Source organism: Odontesthes bonariensis, chromosome 5 (assembly GCF_027942865.1).
Source record: "Odontesthes bonariensis isolate fOdoBon6 chromosome 5, fOdoBon6.hap1, whole genome shotgun sequence".
Classification (NCBI taxonomy): Eukaryota; Metazoa; Chordata; class Actinopteri; order Atheriniformes; family Atherinopsidae; genus Odontesthes; species Odontesthes bonariensis.
Window position 1 is genome coordinate 41,805,619 of NC_134510.1, and position 15,159 is coordinate 41,820,777.

Sequence of the window (15,159 nt, forward strand, 5' to 3'; positions counted from 1 at the left end):
CTCTGTAAACTTTAGCAACATTTGAAACATTTTCAGGAGAGAAAGTAGTCGTTTAGATCCCCAACGTGTTGAAAACCTGACAAAATACCGGCTGTTTACAATTTAGTTCCCACGAATTCAGCGCTACTAAAGCTAGCCGCAGTGAGCAACTGTCACGCCATGGGACTATGTTTTTAGGTTTTAGGTCACGTTTTGATTTTCAGTTCATGTCTTGGTTTTGAGTTTTAGTCTTGCCATTAGTTCATTCCCCACCAGCTGCACCCACTCACTTAATCACTTATTCCCTATTTAGTCTCCTGTCTCCCATCTCTGTATGTCGGTTCTTTGTTTGTTCCTTGCCCTTTATGCAATGCCACGGCCTGTCCTTACTAAAGCTAAGTATTTATTTATCCATCCATGCCATGTTAAAGGAGAATTCCGGCATTTTTACAAACATATCCCATCTTTTGGAGACCAAGGAAAGTTGGCCAAAGGGAAAAACGAGAGAAATTTTCATGCCCGCTGCGCAAAGTTTTCCAATTGCGCTGATTTCCATGAAAGCGGGCTCTATCTCGGCGATCGATTAATTTGTGCGCACGCCTGTGGAACACGGAAGCTGACAGAGGTAAGAGCGCTGTTTTTGAAATCTCAAAATGTATAATGTCTGTGCTAGCTAACGGTATGGTTAGCCCCTGGGTTGAATTGTATTGCTACTGACACCACGGCCAATTCGGTCAGAAGTATTTTGATACACGTTAAGAGCCTCAGGAAAGGTTAAAAGCTTGCCCGATAGAGCCCGCTTTCATGGAAATCAGCGCAATCAACTTTGCGCAGCGGGCATGAAAATTTCTCGCGCTTTTCCCTTTGGAAAACTTTCCTTGGTCTCCAACAGATGGGATATGTTTCTTTTTGAAGTCCGCATCCGTGTCCTAGCTTCATCTTCCCCATCACCCCAACCCCAAAACCTGACAGCAACGCACTTCCTGTTATTTTCACAAAATAAAATACCCGTTGCCTTTTATCATAGGGAAAGCCATTACCATACAATTGGTGCTTTTGTTTTGAAAACAGGAAGTGAACCTACCCTCGTTGTAGCTAGCTTGAAACTGCCGACGTCACGTTACGTTGCATCTTGGGTAGTTTGAGTATGAGTAGTAACCTCATGATGCATACCCAACATTTAGGAGAATCTAGTATGCATCCGGGAACTTAAAAAAGTTAAAGTTAGTGGGAGTAGTGGGCGGTTTCAAACACAGACTCAGTGTCGATCATTGATTTCTGTTTTTCTCTCTGTCTTCTCCCTGCGGTTCAGTTTTCTATGAAACAGAAATAAACACAAAACATTCTGACGGCCATTTTATCTCATATTTATGGGGCGGGGGGGGCTTCATCAGGAGGCTGTCACCCCCACCTCACCTGTCCACCCCCCACCTCAGGTGGGACGGGTAAAGCCTGAGGAGGGGAACAGGGCAGGCACTAGGACCCTGAGGGTGTCCTCACTTCCTGCTGCTTTAAATAGCCTCTGCCTCTGATTGGTGGATGCTAATGAAGCTGCCTCACCTACCTGCACAGAGCAGGTGAGCGTCGTCCAATCAGACGGCGGCTCTGAGGAGAAATGCAGCCCAACCTGTCGGGCAGACGCCGACAGGCCGGGCGAGTCCCACAGAGGCAGAGCGAGAGAGGATCCCACACAGGCAGCAGGTCAGAGCACGCCGTGACATCGCCGTGACATCGCCGTGACATCATGAGCTCCCCCGCTGGGCGCACAGACGGGTCCGCAGAGAACAGGTGAGTTACTGAGCCGGGCCGCAGCAGAACTCAGAGTTTCCTGTTCCAGCACAAACACGAAGTTCAGGGTTTGGTGTGTTTGGTGAACGCATCGCAGGCTTACCTTCACTTTCATCAATAACTGATGATCAATAAGTGATGATCAGTTACAGGTGATCAGTTACAGCTGATCAGTTACAGGTGATCAGTTACAGGTGATCAGTTACAGCTGATCAGTTACAGGTGATCAGTTACAGCTGATCAGTTACAGCTGATCAGTTACAGATGATCAGTTACAGCTGATCAGTTATTGATCGCTCCTTGTCAGTGGAGGTAATTACCTAAAACTCATGATCGGGTTCTGGTTCCAGACCTGAAAACCAGATTCACTGTTATTACTCTCAGGAGTCTCCTGGAACATATTCAAGGGTCCTGGAACCTTGTGAAGAACCTTGAACCACCTGAAACGCCCGGGACGCCCAGCCTGAGGAACACCTGAGGAACACCTGAGGAACACCTGAAGTCTGAAACAAGCCTGGAGTCTCTTTAGGGTCCTTAAAAAAAGGGTCTGGAGAATCTTTCTGACTCTCCTGGAACCCCTTACAGAATCCTTGGAACCTCCTGGAGCTGGAACCCAACAGATATCATAAAACTTCCACCTGAGGAGTCCGTGGATCGTCGTCATGTCTTCTGGGACATTTTCAGGAACTCCTGGAGCTTTCTCAGACTCTCCAAACCTCCGGAGAACCCTGGAAACTCTTTTAAGGACTTTCAGACATTCATATGAAACATCGTCATGGCAGAGATGGGCACTCGAGTCGACTCGAGTCGCTGTTTTGATGACCTGTGACTTGACTTGACAAAAAATAAAAGACTCGAGACTCGACTCGGACTTGGAAGTTAAAGACTCGGCACTTGACTTGAGAGTTAAGCATCTAGCTTAACTTCCAACTTCGTTCGTTTATTTGAAGATCCGTTCTGACCAGTAAGTGCTTTTCAAATTAGCTAATATTATCCTGTTAGCCTGGTCGGTAGTTAGCTAACGTTAGCTTGATATGATACGGGGTGGACAGGTTGGACACATTGGCCAATGATGTTTACTGACAGTTACTTATATCTTTGTGTTTTCACTTTATTAAGATCAGATTCTGCAGGTTAAACTGCAATAATAAGGTGACTTTGACTTGACTTGCCCAAGAAAAAATTAATTTGGACTTGAAAGCTAAGACTTGGGACTTGCACATGTGTGACTTGGTCCCATCTCTGCGTCAAGGACCCTGGATTTCACTAACTGCACAGGTAAGAGGTCCCTGCCCCCCCCGATCTGCTTCACCCGCGGCCTGAACACACACGCAGGTGTGGTTACCTGGGCGGGTGTGGAGGTTCCACAACAAACAGAGGAACAATGAAGCCCCACCCCCCCTCACCTGCTCAGGTGTGTCTGTCTGACTGAAGCAGTCGGACTGAAGCGGTCCGGCAGGTTCTGATCTGAGACGGATCTGATTGAAGCGGTGAACAACGTGCCGAACTGAGGAGTGTTACCTGACGACAGGTGACAGGCGAGCGTCACCTGACTGCACCGTTCTGTCAGAGAGGGGAACCAGGAACAAGCTTAAAACGAGAGAAAGGTGAATGCAGTCTGGCTCCAGAGGGAACTCGGTGTTTTAGTGTCGTTGTGGGGACCATTTAGTTGTTTCTGTGTGTGTGTTTACAGGGTTTACACACTTGTGGGGACACGCTGGTCCTCACAAGTGTTTCTTTAAGCTGTTTTGAGGTCAAAGTCACAGAAAAAGTGCAGATTTGTCATCAAAGCTGAGCGACGAGTCGATCAATTTAATTCATTCCAAATCAGTGAAAATGATTTGTTTTGTTTTATCAGTTATGTTTTCAGGAACTTACAAACCAAAACAGTTTCATGAAATGTCTCATTTCTTCTTCTACAGGCGACAGAAATCCTGTCTGATGACTTTAAAACTTTCTATTAAGATGTGATTTTATGGTATTCTGATGACTGAAATGATTCAAAGTGTAGTTGTTGTCGGTTTTCCTGAATGCATCTTTCTCACAGCGTGTGCCTGACCCCCGCAGGGCTGCTGCTGAGGCCTCGGGCCCCCCCAACATCCAGGACATGGAGCTGAGGGAGGAGTGGCAGGACGATGGCTTCCCCAGGTGTGTACTCACTTTTCAGCTTTAAACTAGACTGTAACACATGCTAACAGACACGAACAGGGATAAACTGACACTAACTAATGCTAATAGATGCTAATAGATGCTAACAGACACGATCAGGGATAAACTGACACTAGCTAATGCTAACATATGCTAACACATGCTAACAGACACTAACAGGGATAAACTGACACTAACTAATGCTAATAGATGCTAACAGATGCCAACAGATGCTAACAGACACGAACAGGGATAAACTGACACCAACTAATGCTAATAGATGCTAACAGACACAAACAGGGATAAACTGACACTAGCTAATGCTAACATATGCTAACACATACTAACAGACACTAACAGGGATAAACTGACACTAACTAATGCTAATAGATGCTAACAGAAGCTATTAGTGACAAACATATGCTAACACATGCTAACAGACACGAACAGGGATAAACTGACACTAACTAATGCTAATAGATGCTAATAGATGCTAACAGACACGATCAGGGATAAACTGACACTAGCTAATGCTAATAGATGCTAATAGATGCTAACAGACACGATCAGGGATAAACTGACACTAGCTAATGCTAACATATGCTAACACATGCTAACAGACACTAACAGGGATAAACTGACACTAACTAATGCTAATAGATGCTAACAGATGCCAACAGATGCTAACAGACACGAACAGGGATAAACTGACACCAACTAATGCTAATAGATGCTAACAGATGCTAACAGACATAAACAGGGATAAACTGACACTAGCTAATGCTAACATATGCTAACACATGCTAACAGACACTAACAGGGATAAACTGACACTAACTAATGCTAATAGATGCTAACAGAAGCTATTAGTGACAAACATATGCTAACACATGCTAACAGACACGAACAGGGATAAACTGACACTAGCTAATGCTAACATATGCTAACACATGCTAACAGACACTAACAGGGATAAACTGACACTAACTAATGCTAATAGATGCCAACAGATGCCAACAGATGCTAACAGACACGAACAGGGATAAACTGACACTAACTAATGCTAATAGATGCCAACAGATGCCAACAGATGCTAACAGACACGAACAGGGATAAACTGACACCAACTAATGCTAATAGATGCTAACACATGCTAACAGACACTAACAGGGATAAACTGACACTAACTAATGCTAATAGATGCTAACAGAAGCTATTAGTGACAAACATATGCTAACACATGCTAACAGACATGAACAGGGATAAACTGACACTAACTAATGCTAATAGATGCTAACAGATGCTAACAGGGATAAACTGACACTAACTAATGCTAATAGATGCTAACAGATGCTAACAGACACGAACAGGGATAAACTGACACTAGCTAATGCTAACATATGCTAACACATGCTAACAGACACTAACAGGGATAAACTGACACAAACTGGTGCTAATAGATGCTAACAGAAGCTATTAGTGACGAACATATGCTAACTCATGCTAACAGACACTAACAGGGATAAACTGACACAAACTGGTGCTAATAGATGCTAACAGATGTTTTTATACATTGTGCTTTATGTATTTACCTTTTTACGGTTTTTACCCGGTTTCTGGTGTTTCCTCTCAGTTCAGTTTTTAATGTTTTACACGGTGGGCTCGGTAGTGATCTGTGTGAGAGAGAGACTCTGTTGTGGCTGTTTAATGTATTTTGTTTTTATTGTTCTATAAAGTTGGGTAAAAGGTGTATAAACGTATAAATGAAGTGTCATTGATTGTTCTGTGTCGGTGGTTCAGACCGCTCCCAGAGGACTGTGGAGGTCCAGAAGAGCCGGAGAGTCCAGCAGGGGGCGCCAAACAACCAGGTGAAAACTCCTTTATTCTTACAGCTTTACTTGGTTTTAAATCCAAAATCTATTTAGCATGATGAAACCACCTGTTATTGATCTATTCAACTCAATTCAATACATTTTTATCATGTATTTTTTTGTTACACAATACAAAAAGACAATCACCAGTTTTCAGGATTACACTTTTTTTTTTTTTTTAACCACAAACCAACTGTCAGTTGGACCAACAGTTTCCTTGTTTTCTCAGTTTTCTTTACATAATAAAGGTTTATTATTGCTATTATATAAATGTGAAGTAATTACTTCTGAATTAATTATACTGAAAGGGAAAAAACAGTGAACTTTTTTCTGGTGTTTAAGCCGAGACACGGCGGGCAAAAACAGGGATTTCATGCAGTGGTCAGTTTTTAGATTTTGGGCCAGTCTACTCCTTCAACATGTGTTATTTCAAAACATAAATTAAAATGTTTATTTCATCACATTTTGTTTAATCGCAGCAGTACGTTTCGGCCAAATTTACCAAAATGAATTCCCCCTATTTAAATCTTTAAATGCCTTTTTCTCAAAATCAGTTTTTTGTATTTTTCCAGTATCAATATCTCAGCCTACGGAGCCCCTACTAACACCAAACTTTGCAGTTATACACTTAGCAGTATTCTGAAGATATTTACAGAAGGATTTGTTGATAAATCATTCCTGGCCTGATTTATGTGACGTTATAATCAAATCAAATCAAATCAAATTTATTTATATAGCACATTTCATGTACAAACAGTTCAAAGTGCTTTACATCAAATAAAAGCATGGCAGCAGGGAGTGCAAGAAGCATTAAAAATACATAAAATAATATAAAGAGAAACAAATAAAATCATTTAAATGAATTTAAAAACAGGCAACAGTCTAGATAAGTTAAAAGATATTTCATGCATAGACACATGAGAACAGAAATGTCTTTAACCTGGATTTAAAAATGTCTCCATTTGGTGAAAGTTTAATCTCCACTGGCAGTTTGTTCCACTTGTTTGCAGCATAACAGCTAAATGCTGCTTCTCCATGTTTAGTCTGGACTCTGGGCTGGACCAGCTGACCTGAGTCCTTGGATCTAAGAGCTCTGCTGGGTTTAATAAAAAAATATGGCGAAAATCTATGTTTTTTAGGCTATGGACAGTATATTTTGATTTCCTAGGAAATGAAAGCAGATCTCCTGATATTCCTCTGTAATTTTCTTTTCATTTTGTGTGTAAACAAAATTAAAAAAGAATTTTGCACCTGGCTTTATCATATGTTCAGATCTATCTTCTGGAAATATATGCAAATGTGCGCATATTTAATGAGATAATGCCTAACTTGCATAATTAAACATACAAATTTCTAAAACTTGTAGTACGTTTTTTTTCATACTTGTATAAGTAATCAACTGAGGAAGTTTCATGGTGATATTTAGCATTTTAAAATATTACCCCATTCACCTGTAGTGTCTCATCTTAAATGTTTTTATAATTCACGGGTCAAAAATGTCCCATAAGACAATCTTTGTCCCCTAGTGGTGTGCAGCCCACATGGAAACATAAACAAAAATAAAGTGTGACTTTTTCTAATGATGGGGTCCCTTTAGGAAAAGGAAAAAGATAGTTTAAGGTGTTTTTTCTACAGCTAAACATGGTGGTGGGTAGGGATGGGAATCGAGAACCGGTTCCCAGTGTTTCAATTCCTTGGAATCGTTTGGCCATTTTGCAAACGATTCCCTTATCGATTCCAGTGGGCGCGGATGACGTCACCACGCAGCGTTGCGTGGCGAGTCCAGCGCAGCCAGCAGCCAACAGTAAACATGGCGCCCAAGCGGTACAAACGCTCGAAAGTTTGGTTACACATCCCTAAAAAAGACGACAACAGGGCAACTTGCAAAGTGAATATTTCACCAAAGGGAGGAAATACTACCAACATGCAATAACTATGAATGATTAACGTTGGTGAATCTGAACCCAGCAACGTTAGCAACGTTAGCATGTCCTCGGCTAACACTGCAGGTAACTAACTAACTAACAAACACTGCCTATCATGTTAGCAGCATTTGCCTGATTGTAAAAGCTGCTGTTAGTAACGGTTAAGGTTAAATGAATGCCTTCTCAGGCATTACATTTAGATGAAATCATGAGAGACAGAGCCTGACTGGCTCAGAGCCAGAGGCTGGTGGTACTACCCCCAGTTCACCTCTACCTCCAGCTTCTCCTTTCACCAGAGCAGGAAGAGTTAAATTACCCAGGCCAGGATAGACCAATGTGGACCTCACCGTTGTTGGGTTTGTAAGGTCACGACTCGTGTAACTTCTAAACTAAACAAAGTTGATGCTAATCGACCGGTTTGTTGTCCTTTTTCTCCAAATGAGAATCGATAAGGGAACCGACAAAGAACCGAATCGTTAAGCAGAATATAAAATGGAATTGGAATCGTAAAAATCTTATCAATTCCCATCCCTAGTCATGGGTCCCTTTTTGTTAACTGGTTCTGATTCTCCTGCTGATTCCCTCAGCTCCGCCCACCAGCCTCGCCCTATCAGGTACAGTTGGGGGAGGGGCTAAGAAGCGTCTGGTGGCCCCGACTCTCAGCCTCACGCTGAGCAACCGCGACTCTCCCGACCCGAACAGCGACAGCTTCTCCGCCGCCGCGCGGTCAGGGACTACTGACGAGACGCCTTCACTCGACATCTACCTGGAAGCTCTGGAGACGCCGTCGGACAGCGAGACGGGAACGCTGCCGGACAGCACGCACGACCTGGAGTGGGACGGTGAGAAAAAGGGACGGCGCAGATACCTACAGTCCAGTTTCCACTGACCTCTGACCTCTCTCTCACAGATGACCTCCCTCGGATGGGGAAGGGCGGGGCTGCTGGCGGGGCTGTGGGCGTGGCCAGAAGCCCGGTGGAGCATTCTGAGGGTCTGATGGAGCTCGATCGGGTGGACAGCAAGGGGCGCCGCTGGAGAAGGTTCTCCATCTCTGGACATGAGAACCACGTCAACATGAGCGTGCTGGAGCCATACCTGCAGGTTCTATCACATGGAGGTCAGGGGTGACGAGATCATCTGAAACACACCTGAAACACACCTGAAACACACCTGAAACACATCTGTAACACACCTGAAACACACCTGAAACACACCTGAAACACATCTGTAACACATCTGTAACACACCTGAAACACATCTGAAACACATCTGTAACACATCTGAAACACATCTGTAACACATCTGTAACACATCTAACACATCTGTAACACATCTAACACATCTGTAACACACCTGAGACACACCTGAAACACACCTCAGACATACCTGTAACACACCTGAAACACACCTGAAACACATCTGAAACACACCTGAAACACACCTGAAACACACCTGAAACACATCTGAAACACATCTGAAACACACCTGTAACACACCTGAAACACATCTGTAACACACCTGAAACACACCTGTAACACATCTGAAACACATCTGAAACACACCTGTAACACACCTGAAACACATCTGTAACACACCTGAAACACACCTGTAACACACCTGAAACACATCTGAAACACACCTGTAACACACCTGAAACACATCTGTAACACACCTGAAACACTTCTGAAAAACACCTGAAACACTTCTGAAACACATCTGAAACACACCTGTAACACACCTGAAACACATCTGTAACACACCTGAAACACTTCTGAAACACACCTGAAACACATCTGTAACACACCTGAAACACACCTGTAACACACCTGAAACACACCTGAAACACACCTGAAACACATCTGTAACACATCTGTAACACACCTGAAACACACCTGAAACACACCTGAAACACACCTGAAACACATCTGTAACACATCTGTAACACACCTGAAACACACCTGAAACACATCTGTAACACATCTGTAACACACCTGTAACACACCTGAAACACACCTGAAACACACCTGAAACACACCTGAAACACATCTGTAACACATCTGTAACACACCTGAAACACACCTGAAACACATCTGTAACACATCTGTAACACATCTGTAACACATCTAACACATCTGTAACACATCTAACAAGGGGCGCCGCTGGAGAAGGTTCTCCATCTCTGGACATGAGAACCACGTCAACATGAGCGTGCTGGAGCCATACCTGCAGGTTCTATCACATGGAGGTCAGGGGTGACGAGATCATCTGAAACACACCTGAAACACACCTGAAACACACCTGAAACACATCTGTAACACACCTGAAACACACCTGAAACACACCTGAAACACATCTGTAACACATCTGTAACACACCTGAAACACACCTGAAACACATCTGTAACACATCTGTAACACATCTGTAACACATCTGTAACACATCTAACACATCTGTAACACATCTAACACATCTGTAACACACCTGAGACACACCTGAAACACACCTCAGACATACCTGTAACACACCTGAAACACACCTGAAACACATCTGAAACACACCTGAAACACACCTGAAACACACCTGAAACACATCTGAAACACATCTGAAACACACCTGTAACACACCTGAAACACATCTGTAACACACCTGAAACACACCTGTAACACATCTGAAACACATCTGAAACACACCTGTAACACACCTGAAACACATCTGTAACACACCTGAAACACACCTGTAACACACCTGAAACACATCTGAAACACACCTGTAACACACCTGAAACACATCTGTAACACACCTGAAACACTTCTGAAACACACCTGAAACACTTCTGAAACACATCTGAAACACACCTGTAACACACCTGAAACACATCTGTAACACACCTGAAACACTTCTGAAACACACCTGAAACACATCTGTAACACACCTGAAACACACCTGTAACACACCTGAAACACATCTGTAACACACCTGTAACACACCTGAAACACATCTGTAACACACCTGAAACACACCTGAAACACATCTGTAACACACCTGAAACACTTCTGAAACACACCTGAAACACTTCTGAAACACACGTGTAACACACCTGTAACACATCTGAAACACACCTGAAACACACCTGAAACTCATCTGTAACACACCTGAAACACACCTGAAACACATCTGTAACACACCTGAAACACACCTGTAACACACCTGAAACACATCTGAAACACATCTGTAACACACCTGAAACACACCTGAAACACATCTGTAACACACCTGAAACACACCTGAAACACATCTGTGACACACCTGAAACACACCTGAAACACATCTGTAACACACCTGAAACACATCTGAAACACATCTGTAACACACCTGAAACACACCTGAAACACACCTGAAACACATCTGAAACACACCTGTAACACACCTGAAACACATCTGTAACACACCTGAAACACACCTGAAACACATCTGTAACACACCTGAAACACACCTGAAACACATCTGTAACACACCTGAAACACTTCTGAAACACACCTGAAACACATCTGTAACACACCTGAAACACACCTGTAACACACCTGAAACACATCTGTAACACACCTGTAACACACCTGAAACACATCTGTAACACACCTGAAACACACCTGAAACACATCTGTAACACACCTGAAACACTTCTGAAACACACCTGAACACTTCTGAAACACACCTGAAACACATCTGTAACACACCTGAAACACTTCTGAAACACACCTGAAACACTTCTGAAACACACCTGTAACACACCTGTAACACACCTGAAACACACCTGAAACACACCTGAAACACATCTGTAACACACCTGAAACACACCTGAAACACATCTGTAACACACCTGAAACACACCTGTAACACATCTGAAACACACCTGAAACACATCTGAAACACACCTGAAACACACCTGAAACACATCTGTAACACACCTGAAACACACCTGAAACACATCTGTAACACACCTGAAACACACCTGTAACACACCTGAAACACACCTGAAACACACCTGAAACACATCTGTAACACACCTGAAACACACCTGAAACACATCTGTAACACACCTGAAACACATCTGTAACACACCTGAAACACATCTGAAACACATCTGTAACACACCTGAAACACACCTGAAACACATCTGTAACACACCTGAAACACACCTGAAACACACCTGTAACACATCTGAAACACATCTGTAACACACCTGAAACACACCTGAAACACACCTGAAACACACCTGAAACACATCTGTAACACACCTGAAACACTTCTGAAACACACCTGAAACACACCTGAAACACATCTGTAACACACCTGAAACACACCTGAAACACATCTGTAACACACCTGAAACACACCTGTAACACATCTGAAACACACCTGAAACACATCTGAAACACACCTGAAACACACCTGAAACACATCTGTAACACACCTGAAACACACCTGAAACACATCTGTAACACACCTTAAAAACACACCTGTAACACACCTGAAACACATCTGTAACACACCTGTAACACACCTGAAACACACCTGAAACACACCTGAAACACATCTGTAACACACCTGAAACACACCTGTAACACACCTGAAACACACCTGTAACACACCTGAAACACACCTGTAACACACCTGAAACACACCTGTAACACACCTGAAACACACCTGTAACACACCTGTAACACACCTGAAACACACCTGTAACACATCTGAAACACACCTGAAACACACCTGAAACACACCTGTAACACACCTGTAACACACCTGAAACACACCTGTAACACACCTGAAACACACCTGTAACAGACCTGAAACACACCTGTAACACACCTGAAACACATCTGAAACACACCTGAAACACACCTGAAACACACCTGTAACACACCTGAAACACATCTGAAACACACCTGAAACACACCTGAGACACACCTGAAACACATCTGTTACACACCTGAAACACACCTGTAACACACCTGAAACACACCTGTAACACACCTGTAACACACCTGAAACACATCTGAAACACATCTGAAACACACCTTTAACACACCTGAAACACACCTGAAACACATCTGTAACACACCTGAAACATACTTGAAACACATCTGTAACACACCTGAAACACACCTGAAACACACCTGTAACACACCTGAAACACACCTGAAACACACCTGAAACACATCTGAAACACACCTGTAACACACCTGAAACACACCTGAAACACATCTGTAACACACCTGTAACACACCTGAAACACACCTGAAACACATCTGAAACACACCTGAAACACACCTGTAACACACCTGTAACACACCTGAAACACACCTGAAACACATCTGAAACACATCTGAAACACACCTGTAACACACCTGAAACACATCTGTAACACACCTGAAACACACCTGAAACACACCTGAAACACACCTGTAACACACCTGAAACACAACCTGTAACACACCTGTAACACACCTGAAACACATCTGTAACACACCTGTAACACACCTGTAACACACCTGTAACACACCTGTAACACACCTGTAACACACCTGTAAACACATCTGAAACACATCTGTAACACACCTGAAACACACCTGTAACACATCTGAAACACACCTGAAACACACTGAAACTCATCTGTAACACACCTGAAACACACCTGAAACACATCTGTAACACACCTGAAACACACCTGTAACACACCTGAAACACATCTGAAACACATCTGTAACACACCTGAAACACACCTGAAACACATCTGTAACACACCTGAAACACACCTGAAACACATCTGTAACACACCTGAAACACACCTGAAACACATCTGTAACACACCTGAAACACATCTGAAACACATCTGTAACACACCTGAAACACACCTGAAACACACCTGTAACACATCTGTAACACACCATGAAACACACCTGAAACACATCTGTAACACACCTGAAAACACACCTGAAACACATCTGTAACACACCTGAAACACTTCTGAAACACACCTGAAACACTCTGAAACACACCTGTAACACACCTGTAACACACCCTGAAACACACCTGAAACGACACCTGAAACACATCTGTAACACACCTGAAACACACCTGAAACACACCTGAAACACATCTGTAACACACCTGAAACACACCTGTAACACATCTGAAACACACCTGAAACACATCTGAAACACACCTGAAACACACCTGAAACACATCTGTAACACACCTGAAACACACCTGAAACACATCTGTAACGACACCTGAAAACACACCTGTAACACACCTGAAACACATCTGAAACACATCTGTAACACACCTGAAACACACCTGAAAACACATCTGTAACACACCTGAAACACACCTGAAACACATCTGTAACACACCTGAAACACATCTGAAACACATCTGTAACACACCTGAAACACACCTGAAACACATCTGTAACACACCTGAAACACATCTGTAACACACCTGAAACACATCTGAAACACATCTGTAACACACCTGAAACACACCTGAAACACATCTGTAACACACCTGAAACACACCTGAAACACATCTGAAACACACCTGTAACACATCTGAAACACATCTGTAACACACCTGAAACACACCTGAAACACACCTGAAACACACCTGAAACACATCTGTAACACACCTGAAACACTTCTGAAACACACCTGAACACACCTGAAACACATCTGTAACACACCTGAAACACACCTGAAACACATCTGTAACACACCTGAAACACACCTGTAACACATCTGAAACACACCTGAAACACATCTGAAACACACCTGAAACACACCTGTAACACACCTGAAACACACCTGTAACACACCTGAAACACACCTGAAACACATCTGTAACACACCTGAAACACACCTGTAACACATCTGAAACACACCTGAAACTGACACCTGTAACACACATGTAACACACCTGAAACACACCTGAAACACATCTGTAACACACCTGAAACACACCTGAAACACACCTGAAACACCTGTACACACCTGTAACACACCTGAAACACACCTGAAACACATCCTGTAACACACTGAAACACACCTGTAACATCTGAACACATCTGTAACACCCTGAAACACACCTGAACACATCTGTAACACACCTGAAAACACACCTGAAACCACACATCTGTAACACATCTGTAACACACCTGAAACCACACCTGAAACACACCTGAAACACATCTGTAACACAACTGAAAACACCTGAAACCATCTGAACACATCTGAAACCAACCCTGAAACACATCTGTAACACACCTGAAACACACCTGAAACACATCTGTAACACACCTGAAACACACCTGAAACACATCTGTAACACACCTGAAACACTTCTGAAACACACCTGAAAACACATCTGTAACACACCTGAAACACACA

The 15,159-nt window shown here is 43.0% G+C and overlaps 1 protein-coding gene across 1 annotated transcript in view; it reads left to right on the plus strand.

Annotated features, from left to right (window-relative positions):
• Positions 1-1,609: 1,609 nt before the first annotated feature.
• bnipl (BCL2 interacting protein like) overlaps positions 1,610-15,159 on the plus strand; it is a 22,239-nt gene continuing 8,689 nt past the window's right edge. Inside the window, exons 1-5 of the mRNA XM_075466422.1 lie at positions 1,610-1,767; positions 3,835-3,915; positions 5,716-5,783; positions 8,299-8,553; positions 8,622-8,828. Coding sequence (XP_075322537.1) covers positions 1,724-1,767; positions 3,835-3,915; positions 5,716-5,783; positions 8,299-8,553; positions 8,622-8,828 — 655 coding nt within the window. The 5' untranslated portion in view covers positions 1,610-1,723. The remainder of the gene's footprint in view (positions 1,768-3,834; positions 3,916-5,715; positions 5,784-8,298; positions 8,554-8,621; positions 8,829-15,159) is intronic.